The 18,495-nt window shown below is 49.1% G+C and overlaps 2 protein-coding genes across 5 annotated transcripts in view; one reads left to right on the top strand and one right to left on the bottom strand.

Annotated features, from left to right (window-relative positions):
• The window catches only part of IMMP1L (inner mitochondrial membrane peptidase subunit 1), a 231,369-nt gene extending 230,126 nt beyond the window's left edge, over nucleotides 1-1,243 (bottom strand). Inside the window, exon 1 of one of the 3 annotated variants that reach the window (XM_086955824.1) lies at nucleotides 1,148-1,243. The gene's annotated coding sequence lies outside the window, so the exon portion shown is untranslated. Of the gene's footprint in view, nucleotides 1-1,019 lie in introns of all 3 variants that reach the window. The other 2 variants (XM_086955826.1, XM_086955825.1) reach the window with 2 other exon arrangements.
• A 64-nt stretch (nucleotides 1,244-1,307) lies between these two features.
• Nucleotides 1,308-18,495, top strand: part of ELP4 (elongator acetyltransferase complex subunit 4) — a 1,390,950-nt gene continuing 1,373,762 nt past the window's right edge. For both annotated transcript variants that reach the window (XM_086955829.1, XM_086955830.1), the window contains exon 1: nucleotides 1,308-1,481. In XM_086955829.1, coding sequence (XP_086811955.1) covers nucleotides 1,313-1,481 — 169 coding nt within the window. In that variant the 5' untranslated portion in view covers nucleotides 1,308-1,312. The remainder of the gene's footprint in view (nucleotides 1,482-18,495) is intronic.

The raw sequence follows: 18,495 nt of genomic DNA on the forward strand, positions 1-18,495 counted from the left end.
CACTCAGTCACTTTTAAGGCCATGCTGTGTCAAAACCCTGCGCCTGCTTGAAGCAGGCGTAAGGATTGACGCAGCATGTTAGGGATAGGGCATCCCCAAGCCTTGCTGGAGCTGCGTCGCGCTTGTGACGCAACTCCAGCAGTGTGCCGCCTTTCGGACAGGGGTGCGACAGGCATCTGCCCATCTGTGCGCCATGGTGGGCCGCATTGTAAATGCGGCACATCAGTGGTGGCGCACGGTGGGCAGATGCATCGCAACTCTTCTGGTGCATCCCTGCTGATTAGAAGAGATGCACCAGAAGTAGTAAATCTGTCCCTTGATACTTAGGAGAACTCACCGTGTAGCACTGCAGATTCCAATACTCATTTTTTGCCTGCACACCCTAATGACGACCACATAAAACATTTATACACTCTACGCGTTTAATAGCAGTTGGCTATGAACTTCAGAAAGCTAGTTTTATTTATTTTATTCAGCATTTCTAAAGCGACTGTTTACGCCATCTGGCGTGTCCCCGTGTTGGCGGATTTCTAACTAGGACCTACCGTTAAGCACTTTCCTGTAAATTGGCGAGTAATGCCATCTTTTTTCTGGGGTTTCCGCTGTTAGAGTTCAATTTTTTACATGAAAAGCAAAAGGAAAAACACAAACAGACTCGATGGGCTACTCAACATATCTAATAATGTATAACCGGATATCTTCGAGTCTTAAGTTAAAAATGGGTTTTGGCAACATCCAACTGAGCGAGCAGTGACGAAAGTTTGGGTGAATGACAGACATAATTCTGAGAGTACTGTCACTTACCCACACATCATAAGTATCATCTTCAGTCTATTCAATCATTTAAGCACCAATTCTGAATAGCAATCAATCTGTTGTTTGCTAACTTGCCACACTGTGTGGAGGTGTCAGGCAACGTTAACGGGCATTGGCAATTTAGAGCGAAGGATAAATCAGGTGGGCGAATCACTTTGCTAAACATTGCGAAAGGTCGACATGAAAATGGGGCAGATACCTACCGAGAGAGCAAGGCTGTCGACGGGGGAACCCTCCTTGGGAGAGGGCATGTGTGAAGATGACGGGTTGTGAAAAACACCTCTTGGATTTAAAATTACGTTGCACAGAAAAAGAGAGAAACATTACGTACCCAAACACGTTTCAACAACCATCCAATGTTGCTTTTGCCGAGCGTTTCTTCCGCCTTTGAAAAGACACGTTATCGCATTGGCTGCACACTATTGGAATCTGTTCTCTGATTGGTCGCTGTGCTCTGGTCCCAAGTATCGATCCCTGTCAACATTATACAAAAAATATGGCGGCTTCCATGGGCAGTGTTGCAGGTGGCGTGAGCGTTACTAGCTTTAAAAGGACACCCCGGAGTGGCGGTGGCAAACTGGTGTCTATCCCTGGGACCAGACCTTCGGTCCGTAATGGGCAATTGTTGGTGTCTACTGGAGTGCCTTCGCTCGATCATATCATAGGTTGGTGTAATCTTAAGCGATGCAGTTTAGATAGCTCCAGGGAGTGTAGCTAATGCAATGCAGAAAACTTAAATGACAACATAATGCTCAAACCATTATATGTTTGTTTTCTCACGCTTAATATTGTTATGTGTCCTAATATTTTGTTGTACGTTTCTCTCATTGTAAAGTAACCAGATTGTTCACGTAACCACAGGTCAGGTCATTTTTTTCTTTCTTTTACAGCCCACTGTTTTCAGTGAATTCAATTCAACTGAAGTGAGGGAGGCTCAGGGCACATGTTGAGGTTGTTCAGAGACTCGCTCCATAATTTTTGAGTGGGGCGTATCCCCCTTTTCCCGATGCTGAAGGAAGATCCGACGTCTTCCTTTAAAAAAAAAAAAAAAAAACATCCGTGCACTCACCTTTACATTTTCATTATTGTTCCTAAGGGCACACGTATTCCTTAGTGTGAACTCACATAAGTCTTTCTCTGTAATATTTCTTTAAAATACACCCCTATCTAACTTCTCTAACCTATACACTCCTCCCACCTTCCGTTGTCATAGACTCTTATTAAAGGACTATTACTAATTCTTGTTAACTTAATTTACTTCAAAGAATCGTGAGAATATGCATAGAACAGTTTCCTGAGTGCACAACACTAATCCAAATAACCAACATTGATTTATAGCTTGCAGACTAACCTTTAACATTTTCCTTCTTCTTGAGAAGAGCCCAGGGTGGCTTGAACTAAGAGAGGATCTGCAGAGGATTGACCCAATCATTTCTTATTAATGTTGGAAAAGTGATGTGTTTGTTTTTATTTTAATAAAAGTAACAGCCGGAACCAAATATACAACACCAAAGAACTGACTCGTTACAAAATATTCACCAGATCTCTCTTAGGGGAATGCATTAGGTAATTCCAGATCTAAATATGTTTGGTGCTGTTCATAAAAGATTAGAGGTGGACTCGTCCATTTAATCTATCTAAAAATTGACAACAAACTGAGGCCTCTAAAATATAGGTACAGGTTGAATGGGATTAGTTGCTGTATCTGTCAGTCACATCTTGACTTAACTTCCCAAAGTAGCATGGAGCCCATGTCCTACCTGGCCTGGTTGTCAGAAGCAGATAATAGAATTGCTGTTATTTTGTTCTAGGGCAGGGAAAGTACGGTATATATCTTGTATAAATATGCATAGTATGTCCCATAATTTGTGCTTCTGTTGTCCTGAGGCTTTTATTTATGCATAATACGATATCCTTTACAAGAACTTCATCATGCAGATACCAGTAAAGAGAAAACACAGGAACTGAGAGGTAACATTTTGGAATAAAACATCGCCCAAGAGGAAGTTAGCACCCCTGTTAACTCTGTGCTGTAACTTAAAATCCTAAAACCTAAATTATATCATGTGAAGAAACAAAGGTCAAAAAGATATTAATGTTGACCTTTTTACTGTCCCATCAGTGAATGGAAAAAGCTCAAACAAAGTTTTGCGCAGCTGAGAATGTCGTATCAATTCATGATTTTTATAAATTAATCTTAATGCCTTGGGCACTTTTGTTTTTGTTTTGTTAGAGAAGACCTTAAATATTACAACAACCAGTACTAGGCTCTCAAGTTACCAGAAACTGCAGGTAATTATTCATTTTACTCTAGACATCCCCATCAAAGTTTTATTGTCACTACAACTTTTTGAGATACAACACAAGTGGAATCTTACCTTTCACATTCAAGGCAGTGTTCATGTTGATTAGCTCATGGATAGAACACGTGTTGGGCAGAATATATGCTTGTGGGTTTGGGACCGAGGTGTCTTGCACCACAGCGATTCCGATGAGCTGCGGGCTGTTGATATCCTATGTCAAGGATGTGTGATGCAGCAGCAATTCAGAGGATCTGCTGGGTGGGGATGTGAGGTCCTGCATCATGCAGCAGTGATTCCAAAGAGCTGTGGGACTGCAATGCAGATCCTACATTGAGGATGCATTGCGAAGCAGCGGTTCCAAAGAGCTACGGGGTCCTGGGTCAGGAATGCATCGTGCAACAGCTGTTCTGATGCAAAGCCCGAAGGAGATGTTGGGCAGACAGCACACCACTCACTAGATTCCAGTTCAACAGAATCCAGGCCCAAGCACTGAAAAAGGCATGTTTTACCAATGGAGCCTACTTCACACATTCATTTAGGAAAGGAGCAGCAACAACAGCATTCAGGGTAGGCCTATCCCATGACGGAATTAAACACATTGGTCGTTGGATCATTGGCAGGGATGGAGATCCACGGAGGCACACGCCAGTCACCAGGAAAGTAGGAAAACTAGGGCGCATGGCATTTCCCCCACAGGCAAGCTGCCACACCTGCATAATGACAAAGGTGGCTGCAAAGTGACAATTTAACATAGATGTGAATTGCAATTGGCATGAGAGTGCAATATAGAGGTATATGTTTTAATGAGCGCAATGACAAACCTTTTAAACAGAAAGTGTGTTAAATGACATACCGGAGGAGGAGCTACGCGGGCATCCAAGATGGTCACGTGAGCAGAGAGCTCCCGAGACCCGTGCCGCCCTTCTTTATCTATCCTGCAATTATCCTGATCACTTCGACGGGCTTTTGGAGTGCTACTCTCACTGATGCTGACGATCCTTTTTTGGTCGAAATCGGACCTCGGAGACCATTTTTCTGTCGTCTTCAACTCTCTGGCCTGCCCACGGACGCAACCGGGGTCTCGGCTGCCTACTATGGCCGAGCTGTAATGCAACAACAACGGCTGCCTGGCATCTGGCCCACCGGTGGTGTACCACTTTCACTTTCGGTTTCCGGCCTCATTTTCTCTGTCTCCTCCTACTCTGTCTTCGCCTGCTGCCCTCACAGTGCACACTCTCCATCCTTGGGCTGGCAAGGAGGCCTGCGGTATTCCCTCTTCGGACTATACTTCGGAGTTTCTGGACTCTTCTCCGTCCCACTGCTCCCTTTGGGTTCTCGGCCGTCACTGACTGCAACATGGCGACAAAACCCGAGGTCGAAAAGCGCAGGAAGACTGTAACCCGGGGGGGGGGGTCGATCCAGTCCAATATGATCGAACGCTACACCCAGCCGAGAGGCTCCCCCGGTGTCACCAGCGTGGGCGCTGAAGGACCTCAAACGGACATGTCGTCTTCCTCTGAAGTATCGCTCCAAGACCTATTGGCTGCCATCTCTGGACTTAAGGCCGATATGAGTCAGCAATACGAAGCCATCGTGTCCAAGATAGACACGGTGGCCGTGGATGTTACTCTTATTCGAGCCGATCTAGCCAAAACGAACGAGAGAGTGAAGGCACTAGACCTGAAGGCGTCGAGTCTAGTGACTGACATGGCGGAGGCGCAATCTGAGATTGGGAATCTGCGTTCCTCGCATGATCTGCTGCTTAAACGTATGGAGGACTACGACAACAGGGCCAGGCGAAACAACATACGCCTAGTTGGAGTGCCGGAAAGTGATGGTGCTGCCTCCATCGACTTATTGGTCGAAGAACTTATCGTTGCTAAACTTGCTCCGGTTGGACTCAGTAAGTTCTTTGCCGTAGAGCGCGCTTATCGTTTCCCAGGAGGACAAGTGAAACCAGGAGGCCCGCCGAGGCCTATCATTGCAAGGCTATTTCACTATCGAGACAGAGACGCTATCCTGCAGGCCGCCCGTAAACACGGCCCGTTGAAATATGACAATAACTCTATCTCCATCTACCCTGATTTCACTCCCCAAGTGCAACGACAACGGTCTGGGTTTCTCGGAGTGAAGCGTCGCCTGAGGGACCGGGGACTGAAGTATGCCATGTTGTTTCCAGCCCGACTGCGGATTGAGTTCAGAGAACGTGCCTACTTTTTTGATCAGCCGGAGCGTGCTGCCGACTGGTTAGACTCGTTGCCGACAGATGACTCTGAGAGCGGTGGCCCTGGCGGTGCGGAAGGTGGTGCAACGGCCCAGGAGTAATATGGGCCCCCGGAGGTCCGAATTGAGACTACGTACTGTACAGAGTAACTTAACTGTGTGTTCTATGTTTATGCCCGTGGCGGTGCGGGAACTGGTGATTTCTCCCTTCCTCCTCGGGGGGTTCTTTGTGTAGATCAGATGGGGCGACAGGCACACTGCAGTTGGGGGTGGCTTTTTAGTCAGCAGGGGTGCAGGGAGGGGGGTGTTGTAACGGGTTTCTGTTTGGGGGCTGGTTCCTGGGGACTTGGTTGTGTTTCGTTTTGTTTGTTGTGTTTCATTTTTCATGGTATTTCACTGATTGCAATTATTCCGAACTTGGAGTTGTGGAGGGGGGTTGGGGTGGATTTCTTTTGCCGCGATGAGGGGGGGGTGAAATGCGGGTTCTTTCTTGGAACGTCAACGGGTTGGGTGACAGGATAAAGCGGGGCATTGTGTTACAATTTTTGAGGCGCCATGCCCCTGATGTTGTGTTCCTTCAGGAAACCCACTTAATCGGTAATGCTTGTAAGGCCCTCGACCGCCGGGGTTACCGCCTGGTCGCACATGCTGGTTTCACCTCTGGGTCCCGGGGAGTGGGTATCATGGTGAAGTCCTCCCTAGCTCTTGCTATTGACGAAGTTATACTTGACGACCGCGGGCGGTATGCTGCTGTCTCTGGGAGGTGGGAGGGCAAACAAATTGTGCTGGTTGCTGTTTATATTCCCCCGGGATTGCAGGCTACCACCTATGCCGATCTTGGCAGGACTCTTCTTGGCCTTCCTGATGGATTGTTAATCATGGGCGGGGACTTCAACTCTGTTATGTCTGGTGAATGTGATCGGCTTCCCACTAGAGTCCTGCTGCCATCCCAGATGTGGCTCAATGAGATGGCCGATACTTTTGGCCTGGTGGATGTTTGGCGCTCACTACACCCTTCACTCCTGCAGTATACTTTTCACTCTGGTGTGCATGGCAGCCTCTCTCGTATAGATTATTTTTTTATGTTAGCCTCCACTCTGTCCACTGTCCGGGAGGTACGACATCTTCCCCGGGGTATCTCTGACCATTCCCCCTTGCTGATTAAGATTTCGGTGGGTGGTCTACTTGGTAACAGGATCCCCCCGGTCCCTTCCTGGCATTTCCGAAGCCCCCGGCTCCGCTCAGATTTGATGAAGGCAATTGATTGTTACTTTGATGAGAATGTGGGCTCGGTCACCTCCCCCTCTGTTCTTTGGGAGGCCTTCAAGACGGTTATCAGGGGTTCCGCTCTATCACTCATTGCTGCTGAGCGTAGGGTAAAGAGGGAGGCTGTTCAGGCCCTTGAAACTGAGATCACTGCGCTTGAAAGTGAGCTGGGTGGGGATGACACGCCTGCATTGTTGCACACTTTGGAACTAAAACAAGCTGACTACAAAGCTTGTGTCACTGATGCTGCTAAGTTGCTGCGAGCGAATCAACTAGGCCGACTGTATGATGTGGGTGACAAAGCTAGCAAGCTTCTGGCATGGCTGGATAAGGCTGAACGAGCGAGTCGTGTTGTGCCGGTCATTGTTCGCGAATCCGGTGAGAGTGTCTCCGACCCCGGTGAAATTGTTGATTGCTTTGTGGATCACTTCCGGAAGGTTTATACGCCGGTTAGTGATCGGGATGAGGCTGATTCCAGGCTGCTATTGCGAGATATAGCCCTGTCTACTGTTTCGGAGGAAGATGGTCTTGTCCTGGAGGCCCCCTTTACCGTCGATGAGATTGCCCTTGCTATCCGATCTTTACGCTCGGGAAAGGCGATCGGGCGCTCGGGCCCAAATGGGTTGCCCATCGAACTTTACAAACTTTGTCCGGACAAAATGGCCGCCCATCTGCGCAACATGTTCCTCGAGGCGGTTGAGGCTGGAAGCCTCCCCCTCGAGCAGCGCCTAGCTACCATAGTGGTCATTTATAAGGATGGCAAGCCTCGTGACCGCTGCACCTCCTACCGCCCCATCTCACTGCTGAACGCGGAACCCAAAATCCTGGCCAAGGTTCTGGCCAATCGGTTGCTGAAGGTGATATGCGACTTGATCCATCCGGATCAATCCGGTTTCATCCCGCATAGGAACACGGCCCTTAATCTGCGTAGGCTCCAAAGTGTTCTCGCGAGGGCTCAAACTCTCACCGAGCCGGCAGTGGTCGCCTCCTTGGACGCCCCTATGGCCTTCGACACTATCGAATGGCCCTACCTTTGGGCGGCTCTCGCTAAGTTTGGCTTTGGTCCTAACTTCATTGCATGGGTCAGGCTCCTTTACGAACGACCATTGGCTCAAGTAGTGGTAAATGGTAGATGCTCTGACCCCTTCCCATTAGGCCGTGGCACTCATCAGGGCTGTCCGCTCTCCCCGCTTCTATTTGCATTGGCGCTTGAGCCCCTTGCTGCGTGGCTTCGGTGGGAACCCTCTATTAAGGGGATCCGATGGTCTCCAGATCTTGAGGATCGTGTCTCCTTGTACGCTGATGACATCCTTCTCTATCTTACTTCCCCTCAAAAGTCGCTTAACGTCCTCTTCGATGTTCTTACGTCCTTTGGTAAGAACTCGGGATTAGTCATCAACTGGACTAAGTCCTGTGTTTACGTTATAGCCGGGGCGTTGCCACCTCTGCCTCGCAGGTTCCCCATATCGGTAGCGACTGACGGCTTCAAATATTTGGGGATCTATGTCTCTACGGTCTCTTCGGTCCGCTATGAGCGGAACTTGTATGCTCCGCTCCGCAGACTCAAGCAGGACGTGCGACGGTGGCGTGAATTGCCCCTATCCCCATTGGGCCGAGCGGCACTCTTCAAAATGATGTCGCTCCCCCGATTTCTTTAGGCCCTGCAGAATTTTTTCGATCCTGTCCCTGCTCGCTACTTCCGTGAGGTTGAGAGTCTACAGCGACAACTGATTTGGGATGGTCGTGCCCGTATTGCCTTGTCCAAGCTCACCCTCTCATGGTATGACGGTGGTATTGCGTTGCCGGATATTAGACGCTATTACTGGGCCTCGCACCTGAGCGCTATCAACCATGCGACGTACTCTTCGGAACCTGCCCCCGCCTTTGCTTTGGATAAACTATTACTGCCCGGTGGCAACTTTAATAGGGCTCTGTACTCAAAGTCACCCTTTCGACTCCTTACAGGCCCGACGAAGTGTGCAGTGCGGGCATGGAGAGATGCTACTGTGGCCACGGGCTGGGGTGGTAAGCTGACGCGTATGACGCCACTGTATGACTCGGATCGGTTGGGTAATCTGTGGAAGACTAAAGGATTTGAGAAATGGGACATGATTGGGATCAGTAAGGTGGAGGATCTGTGGGCACGGGGCGCTGTGAAATCCTTCGAGGTATTGAAACTGGAATACCGGCTAGATGATAGGGAGCATTTCAGGTATATGCAGGTTCGACATGCCTTATCCTCCGTCTTTCCCTCTGGTACCGATATCCCGCAGTCCTCCCCTTTGGAGGATCGTGTATTAGACGGCCATGTCCCCGATAGCACTATTTCCTTAATATATAAAAAGCTTGTCAATAATAGGGCTGACCAACTTGAGAAACTTCGTGCTTCCTGGACGGCTGACGGGCTCGAACTCGACGACGAGGACTGGCAGTCAGCTGTATCCTCCCCTAAGGAGGTGGCTATCCCGGCTCGGCTTCGTTTTGTCCAGCTGAAGAACCTCCACCGTGTGTATTTGACCGGAATGCGTCTGGTACGAATGGGTTTGGTTTCGGATGGACGGTGCAGGCGTGGATGTGGTATGGATGGTACCTTCCTTCATGTTCTGTGGGAATGCCCGATGATTGCGGCCTTTTGGTCTAGAGTACATGATGTTATGGGTCGTGTCACCGGGATCCCCCTCCTTCCCGAAGCACGACGTTGCCTGCTCAATGTGTGGGAACCCTCGGATTGCAATGCTGCCCAGACACTCTGGGTTACTTTGGGCAACATGGTCGCTAAGAGAGACATAGCGCAGCTATGGGGCTCCCCTAGGTTACCATTGCTCAGTGCCTGGAAAGAGAACATGGACTGGAGCATGTTCCGAGAGAAAACTGTATATGAGGCTCGGGGGCGTCCCAAGAAATGGTCCAGGGTCTGGGCTCAGTGGAATTCGTACCGCGGAGACATCTGCTCCCCCCCATTTGACTATGAGGTTCCTCTCCCCTCTTCTCCATGATTGACGTTCCGCTTTCAATTTCCAGTATAGCCTTTGCTTTCTCCCTCGTGCTCGCCCCCCCCTCGCCATATCCGTTCCTTTATTTATTAGAGTTCTTTCCCCCCCCCCTGCGACCCTTGCCAGTATGATACCATGTGTTTGTGTGTTGTTGTTCTTTTCGACAAAATCATAAAATTAAACCTTTTTTCATCCTATCTTATATGGTGCTATGTTCCATTTAACAATGTAGACTCGAGTGATTGCTTTAACAACGTACTGTCTCCAAATTTCCTTTTCAACCATCCGTTTATGTCATAGCGGCCGGCCCTGCGGGGTTGTAGGCAGACGCTGTGTATTGTGCATTTATAAATAAAGGTTTAAAAAAAAAAAAAAAAATGACATAGCGAAGCGGTTTGGGCCAAGCTCGATGGAAGGAGTTACCGGGTAAAATCGCAGTGAACATGAGCGCAGCACAAAGAAGGAAGGGTATAGGGTCATTACACCCAGTGTGGCGCTTAGCATTCCTTTTCATTGCATGCAGGTACAAAGTCTGGGTGATCTGCCACTCCTCCGCGGATAGGGCAGCAAGATGGGCCAGTACAAATGGTTGGAGCGGACCTGCTAGTACGCAGGTAACATGGATCGGCATGAAGTGGACTAAGCTAGAACACAAAATAAGACATACCATGGTGGCAGGCGCAGATGGGCCAGATATACTGGTGATACACCTAGAGGAAAATGATACTGGTGATACACCTAGAGGGAAATGATCTTATTACACTTGGCAGGGGCCAGCTGCTGCACGACATAAGGGTAACAACGACTAGATTGGCAGCAGAATTGGACCCCTGCAACATAATCTGGTCAGAGATAATACCGAGGGGTGATTGGCGGGAGGCTCGCTCACACTCAGCATAAGAAGCCACAAGGAGAAGGCTGAACGCCGCAATGCAGAAGTTCACGAGGAACTCAGGATTTGGCTTTGTGAAACACGGTCCGCAATGCACAAGGACACCTGGCTACTGTGAGCTCAATGGAGTGCTCCTATCAGACCAGGGCAATGAGGTGTTTGTGAGGAACATTTGGTGGGCCCTGAAAGCGTTTGGATGGGGTGATTGAACACTAGGGCTACTCAGGTGGGGGACTCAGTGTTGCGGTAGGCCACCCTGAGCCTTGAAGGCTCTTACCGGTGATCTTTATGCAAAAAGACGATTAATAATGAGATCCTCAGGAAGAAACCTGCTATGCATGTAGCGCCGCACTATTGCGACTGGGCAGTACTTGCTTTCCTCTGGGTACTGCAGGGTGATGGTTGTGCTTTTTCCTGCCTGATCTTTTTTTCAGCTCCCCACTGCAGCTGTGTCTCCCTAACCTCCACATCCTGTGCGGCCAGTGCTTTCATTGTTGTGTACCCATTTGAGTGTGCCACAAGCTCGCTGTGTGCCCTGAACAGTGGGGAAGGATATAGCCTTACGGCTAGAGTGGTCGACCTCGAAGCTGGGGAACCGGGTTCGAGGCCAGGCAATGATGTTCAACATCCTGCGATTCCGGGCAAATCATTTAATCTACCCGTGCCTAATAAAAATGAATGTGTCCATCTGTAACAAAACTGGTGCTCATGTAAAGTGCTCTGATACCCAATGTCTCTGGTCTAGTTCACACTATATAAAATTCTTTATAAAACAAACAAAACATAAGAGATGCATTGCTCATCTATAGACCACAACTCTGCAGGTAGACCACCTTCATACCCTCTGCCAAGGGTTCGTGACTGAGGTGGCTTCACTTGAGGGGTGGGAGGACATGGGGAGACAGGACTCAAAGCAGTTAGTCCAGTTGCAGAGGTCAAGGTAGTTGGAGCCTTTTTGGGCTCTGAGGCCCTTATCAGGAGGCCAGCCAACTAGACCTTAGAGTTACTCTGTTGGAGCAGGGTTCAGGATGCAGGTCCAGCCCTTCTTATTCAGGAGCAGGGTAGCAGTCCTCCTTGAAGCAGAGCAGCACAGCAGTCCTTCTGAGTCTTCTACGGGTCTAGAGGTGTACTGAAGAGTTTGGTCTGAGGGTCCAATATTTATACCTGGTGCCACATTGAAGTGGGAGATGCTTCCAGAGTCCTGTCCCCTACAGAGGTGTCTGGAATTTCCTGCCTCCTAGCTATGGCCTCAGCTTGTCTAGGGGGCATAAAAGACTAATCTGAAGTTGCTTTTGAGTGTGCTGAGACAGTCTTTCTGCTGTGCAAGTGTGGTAGGTGACTGGGTGAAATGCTACAGGCAATTATGCATTGTGAGATTGTGTATTGACCTTTGACTCCAATTGACTAGAAGTACATTTTGTGAGCATGGTTTCATCTTGTGTCTGTCTGACTCTGCCTTGCAGCTGTGAACACAGTCAGGCCTAAGTTATTTGCGCACACAGAATTGTTTGTTTCTCACTTCGCCGAGTGAGAGAGAGAGGCTGATAGAACAGACCTTTTTTGTAAGCGTACAGTGCCCAAGAATGAGAAAGTGTAGACATCTGCCTCCGTTCTCAACAGAGTCTGGCCAGCTCAGTTGAATGACCTTGACGCAGACAGTGTAGCCAGTACCTACAGCACAGATAAAAGGAGGGCATGTCAGCATGTACAACACAGACCAGTTCCATGGGGTTTAAGAGGGCAGTTATGTAGGGGAAAGCTGCCAGGACAGATATGGAAAATCGACTACATTGGGCCAATGCCAATAGGTCGTAGTTGTCAGTATGCATGTACAGTGGTGGATACTTATTCTGACTACTTGATAGCCTTTCCGTGTAAACGCATCACTCAGCTGAATACTTTGAATCGACTTATTTTGTATTGTGTTATTCCATTGAAGATTCAAAGTGACAATGCTTCGCATTTCAAAGGCAAATTGGTGAAATAATTGTGTACAACACAACATAGAGTGGATATATCATATCCCTTACCACCAACAGGCTGCAGGACTAATTGAGAGAATGAATGGATTGTTGAAAGCTCAGCTGATGGGTCATTAAAAGGTTGGAGAGAGAACTTGCATGATGCATTGCTAATTTTGAACAACAGACCTTTGACAAATGCAGAAACTCCGTTAATGTGAATATTGACACCAGCTTTGCGGATTCAGCCTCAACTGACCACTAATACTATCTTGTACTGGGAGACAACTTCTGGAGTCTTAGCTCCATATCAGGCCACCCCAGAGGCTGCAGGTCTCCATTTACATGCTTTTCAGATGCATAGACTGAAACCCAGATATGGCTTTAATTGAAACCGGAGTTAGAATTCATATTCCTCCGGAGCATTTTGGATTTATTGCCCCTCGCCCAGGGCTTGCCTTAAAAGGCATCCAAATCCCGGGAGGGATAATTGACTCCGATTACCAAGGAGAGATCAAAGTGATACTGTTGAATAGTGGAGACACTGATTTAGTCGTGCAACCCAGAGATAAAGTTGCTCAGATTATTATCAAACCAGTTTATGGAGGAATTAAGAAGGGGACTGCCCCAGGCTTTCTTACTGTATGAGGAAAGGGGAGGTTCAGCTCCACTGACAAGAACCCAGGAGCCAAAGTAAGAATTGAATCCCCTAACAACCCTCCCGAACCTGCTGAAATCATAGCTACAGGAAAAGACAATATCCTAGTTGTATTGAGACCTAGAGAGGAGAAATGGGAACATGTGCCTGCTGATACTTGTTATTTGCGTGAATGAATCATACTCGTTTGTTCTTTATGCGACCCTTGACCCTGTTCCAGGAAGGTCGCTCCCCACACTGCACAGCTCCACCTGATTGTGCCCGTGTCCCTGATCCCTGACCTCACTGCTGCCGTGAATTTGTGCCCCTCCACCCACAGGCTCCCGCCTGCGCCTCATCCCTGGTGGCCCAGTGGTGAGCCGTAAGTATATGTCTGCTCTCTCTGTTCCTTTTTCCCTGTTTGTACTTGTTTGCCGTTATTTCGATTTCATTTATATTTCCTTGTATTCTGCTCTTCTGGCTGTTTTCTCTCGGTACCCCTTCCAGCGTCCCGCTGCTGCGTACCCTGCGGCCTGCAACCTTGCTCGCCCATTCGTTGCCATCCCCTGCTTCTCCCTCCCACCTCCCCTTCTTATGGCGGCCGCTGTGCATCCGTGCGCAGGGGGTGCACCAAAGGCAAGCCCGTCTGCCCCTGGCCCCCGCAACGCCAGCCGCTGCTACGACACCAGCACCCTCCACTAACTCCACGCCAGCCGATAGTCCACCTGCTTCCTGGCCACCCCAAAGCGCACCCACGGACCCTTCTCCTGTCGTAGCTGCAGCTTCACCAGCATCCAAGCCACCACCCCGCCTATCGGAGTAGGATGCAACAACCTCAGATGCATACTTCTCAGCACCCGCTCCGCCCGCAAGCAAGCCATCGAACTCTGGGACCTACTCGACTCATCGTCCCCGGACATCGCCTTCCTTATGGAGACCTCTTCGGCGCCCGGACATAGCCATCATGGACGTCTACAAGATCACCCGGAGGCACTGCACCAACGGAGCAGGAGGAGGAATCGCCATCATCCACAGGAATACCCTCAGAATCTCGACCAGCACCAAAGACACCCTCCGCGCCGCCGAACACCTGCACTTCCAGATCCACATCGACCCCAACACTACCCTCAGAGGAACCATTGATTACAGACCCCTGGACCCCGGCCACAGTTCAGTGACTCCATCACCAACTTTGTCAGCGGGCACGCCCTTGCATCCACAGACTACATCTTCCTCTGAGACCTGAACTTCCACCTTGCGAACGCCATTGACAACAACTTCACCACCCTGCTCACCAACCTCGGACTTAAACAGCTCGTCACAACTCCCACCCACTCTGCTGGACACACGCTTGAGACCATCTTTTCTGCAAGCAACCACGTCACCTTCAGCCACACTACCGAACTCCACTGGACCGACCACCGCTGCATCCACTTCACCTTTGAGAAACCCACCACCCACCCCCACCCACAACGGACCCCCACCACAGCTGGAACAAGGTTACCGAAGACCAGCTAATCGCCACCCACGCCGAAAACCACCAACTGACACTGCCGTCATCGACACTGCCGCCCTCAACCTCAGGCAATGGATTGACGACTGTGCTAACACCCTCGCCCAATCAAGAAACCCTTAAACAGACGCACCAATAGAAAAGCCATCTGGTTCACAGCCTACCTCCATGCATCCGAGCAGACCTGGCGAAAACTCGAAGTGGCACTGCGAACAGACCCTGGAAAACAAAGCAGCCAACAGAACGCCATCCGCAGGCACCACCAACTCATCCAAATTGCCAAAAGGACCTCCTTCAAGGAATGCATCGACAACAACACACAGAACAGCAAAGAGCTCTTCAACATCGTGAAGGAATGCTCCAACATCCTGCAGTCGCAAGACCTCTGTGACTCCCTAGCAACCTTCTTTTCACGCAAGATCTCGGACATCCCGACAGCTGCTGACACCTCAGACTCTCCGCCCTCCAGCCACACCGACCTCCTGCTCTCCTGGAACCACGTCAATGACGACAACACCATCAAAATCATGAACACCATCCACTCCGGCTCACCTTTCAACCCCTGCCCGCAAGACATCTTCAACAAAGCAAGCTCCATCATGGCACCCGATCTCCGGAAGATCGTCAACTACTTCTTCAAGATCACCACCTTCCCGGAGAGCTGGAAGCATGCAGAGATCAACGCCTTACTCGAGAAACCCAAGGCGGACCCAAAGGACCTCAAGAACTTCCAGCCCATCTCCTTGCTCCCATTACCGGCGAAAGTCATCAAGAAGATCGTCAACAGGCAACTGACAAGCTTCCTCGAGGAGAACAAAGCTCTGGACAAGTCCCAATCTGGATTCCGCAGCAATCACAGCAACGAAACTGCCTTCATCATCATCATCATCACCACCACCACCACCACCACCACAGATGACATCAGGATCCTGCTGGACAATTGCAAAACCGCGGCCCTCATCCTCCTGGACCTCTCGGCCGCCTTCGACACCGTCTGCCACCACACCCTATGCACACACCTCCACAACGCAGGGATCTGCGACAAAGCCCTGGACTGGACCACCTCCTTCCTCACCGGCAGAACCCAGAGTGTCCGCCTCTCTCCATTTTGACCTGAAGCCACCAAGATCATCTGCGGAGTACCCCAAGGATCATCCCTCAGGCCTACCCTTTTCAACGTCTACATGGCACCGCTCACCAACATCGTCCAATCACACGACCTCAACATCATATCATACGCCGACCACACCCAGCTGATCCTCTCCCTCACCAAGGACCCCACCACCGCCAAAGCCAACTTCCACGAAGGAATGAAGGTTGTCGCCGAATGGATGAAGAACAGCCTGAAACTGAACTCTGACAAGACGGAGGTCCTCATTCTCTGCTTCACCCCCTCTGCCTGGGACGACTCCTGGTGGCCAGCCACACTGGGAGCGGCATTGACACCAACCGACCACGCACGCAACCTGGGGTTCAACCTAGACTCTTCGCTATCAATGACCCAGCTAGTCAACGCCGTCTCCTCCTTCTGCTTCAACAACCTCCACATGCTCCACAAGATCTACAGATGGATCCCCACCGGAACCAGAAGGACGGTCACCCAGGCCCTCGTCAGCAGGAGACCGGACAACGGCAACCCTCTCTACGCGGGAACCACAGACCAACTCCAGGAACGACTTCAATGCATACAGAATGCCTCCACACGCCTCATCCTCAACATCCCCTGCCACAACCACAACACAGCCTACCCGAGAGAACTGCACTGGCCCCCCGTCAACAAGAGGATCATGTTCAGGCTCCTCACTAACACTCACAAAGCACTTCACAACACCGGACCAGCATACCTCAACAAACGTCCCACCTTCTACACCCCAAACTGCCAGCTTCGCTCCGCTGACCTTGCCACCGTTCCACGCATCTGCAGATCTTTCTCCCACCTCACCGCCAAGACATGGAACACCCTCCCCATCCACCTGCAGCAGACCCAAGATCTGCTGACCTTCAGGAGACTTCTCAAGACCTGGTTGTTCGAGCAGTAGCAGCATCCCTCCTAAGCTCCTCCCCCCCACCCCAGCACCTTGAGACCCTTATGGGTGTTTAGTGCACTTTACAAATGATTGATTGATTCATTGATTGTACTTCTAGATGACCGCATGTGATTGTACTGATTGAACTGTATTCAGGTGCGTCTGGAGGGGACCAGGAGCGTCCAGGGATGCCCACAGCCAGGGGAGTCAACCGCCGGTATCAAATGACGACATTACTATAACAATGTGCTGAGAAACTGGGCCCCTGAAAGAAATGGTGGTTCCAAGGGCAGGAGACATTATTTCAACAGCTGGAGAACGTGTTGACATATTTGGCACAAAATGTTCTCAATGTATCCTATTTCTGTATGCAGAACGAACACGCTCAACGTTCTCTGTACTTATTTAGATGCTGTACCTACTCCTGTTGATGTGTTAATACACATCTTTAATACTACCCATACTGAAGAGGTGGTGGAGGAGAGTGATGTCAGAACCCACCTCTCTTTATAAGAATAATGTAAGTTTTGCCCTGATGTAACAGAACATCTGTGGACAAATATGACTCATATAACCTAAAATATCTCTGTTGGAGACATTTGTTATAACCTTACATGTGAGCCTCCTAAAATAGGCAGGTGCCAGCAGCTAAGGCTTGACTGCTCTATGAGTAACATTGTCAGAGAGCAATGTACATTGTGTCAGTTACGGAGTGATTGTATGTGTACTGCTGCATATAACTATATATCTTGCAACCATTTAGTGTCTGTTGCTAGCCACGTTAGGCTTGTTAAATTACCCTAGGGATGGCTCTTTTCGTGTAGCAATAAATCATACATCTGCATTCTAGCCAACCTTACTGGTGGACCATGTGCCTTAACATGATTAGGACTTATGATGTTTCCTTTACATTCTCGCTATACTAGAGACATGTTTTAATTGTCTAAAACCTGTGATTCTGAAATTACTTTGTTATCCAAAACTGAATATAATAGTCTAGCTACATCCATAGTAGGCGTTCCTGGGTTAACTGTGTATAACACTAGGATAATAAACAAGCCTGCATGCTTAATGGTAAAAAATGGAAATGAAACTTCTATTACTTTAGCTGAATTTCTATTGGATGTTCAGAGATCAAGAAAAGCCTCTTTACAAAACAGGGCTGCTATTAATTATTTGCTTTTGAAGCATAACCATGGCAATGCAGATTTTGAAGGATTGTGTTCCAAATTATCCGACCATTTCACGTCCATCCATTCTCATCTTGATGCACGCATGAATTAGTCAAGGGAGTGAAACAATATGTGGACAAGGGGTGGTGAAATTGTTTTTTTGGATGTATTCCTGATTTTGGGCAACTTCGCTATATTCTAGCTGTCATTTTCAGTATCATTTGTATATTGATCCCCATTTGTTGATGTATGCAATGTGTGCCTAAATTTATATCCTTGTTTCATCCTAGAGCTATTACTTTTACACCTATGAGTTATGCTAATTATTAATCAAAGGACAAAGGGCGGAGTGTAATGCTACAGGCTATTATACATTTTGAGATCGTGTATTGATCATGGACTCCTTTTTACATCTTGTCTGTCTGACCCTGCCTTTCAGCTGTGAACGCAGTCGGGCCCAGGTTACTTGCACACGCAGAATTGTTTGTTTCTCACTTAACCGAGACAGAGAGCGTGTGGGATGCATACAGTATCCAAGGATGAGTACGTTAAGAATTCTGTCTCAGATCTAATCGGAGCCTGGCCAGCTCCGTTGAGTGACTTTGATGCTGAGAGTGTAGCCAGCACATACAGCACAGCTGAAGGGAGGGGGAACTTTGAGAAATCTCTCTCCATGTTAGTATAGAGGATAA

The sequence above is a fragment of the Lissotriton vulgaris genome, chromosome 2_1, assembly GCF_964263255.1.
Source record: "Lissotriton vulgaris chromosome 2_1, aLisVul1.2, whole genome shotgun sequence".
In the NCBI taxonomy this organism is placed as follows: Eukaryota; Metazoa; Chordata; class Amphibia; order Caudata; family Salamandridae; genus Lissotriton; species Lissotriton vulgaris.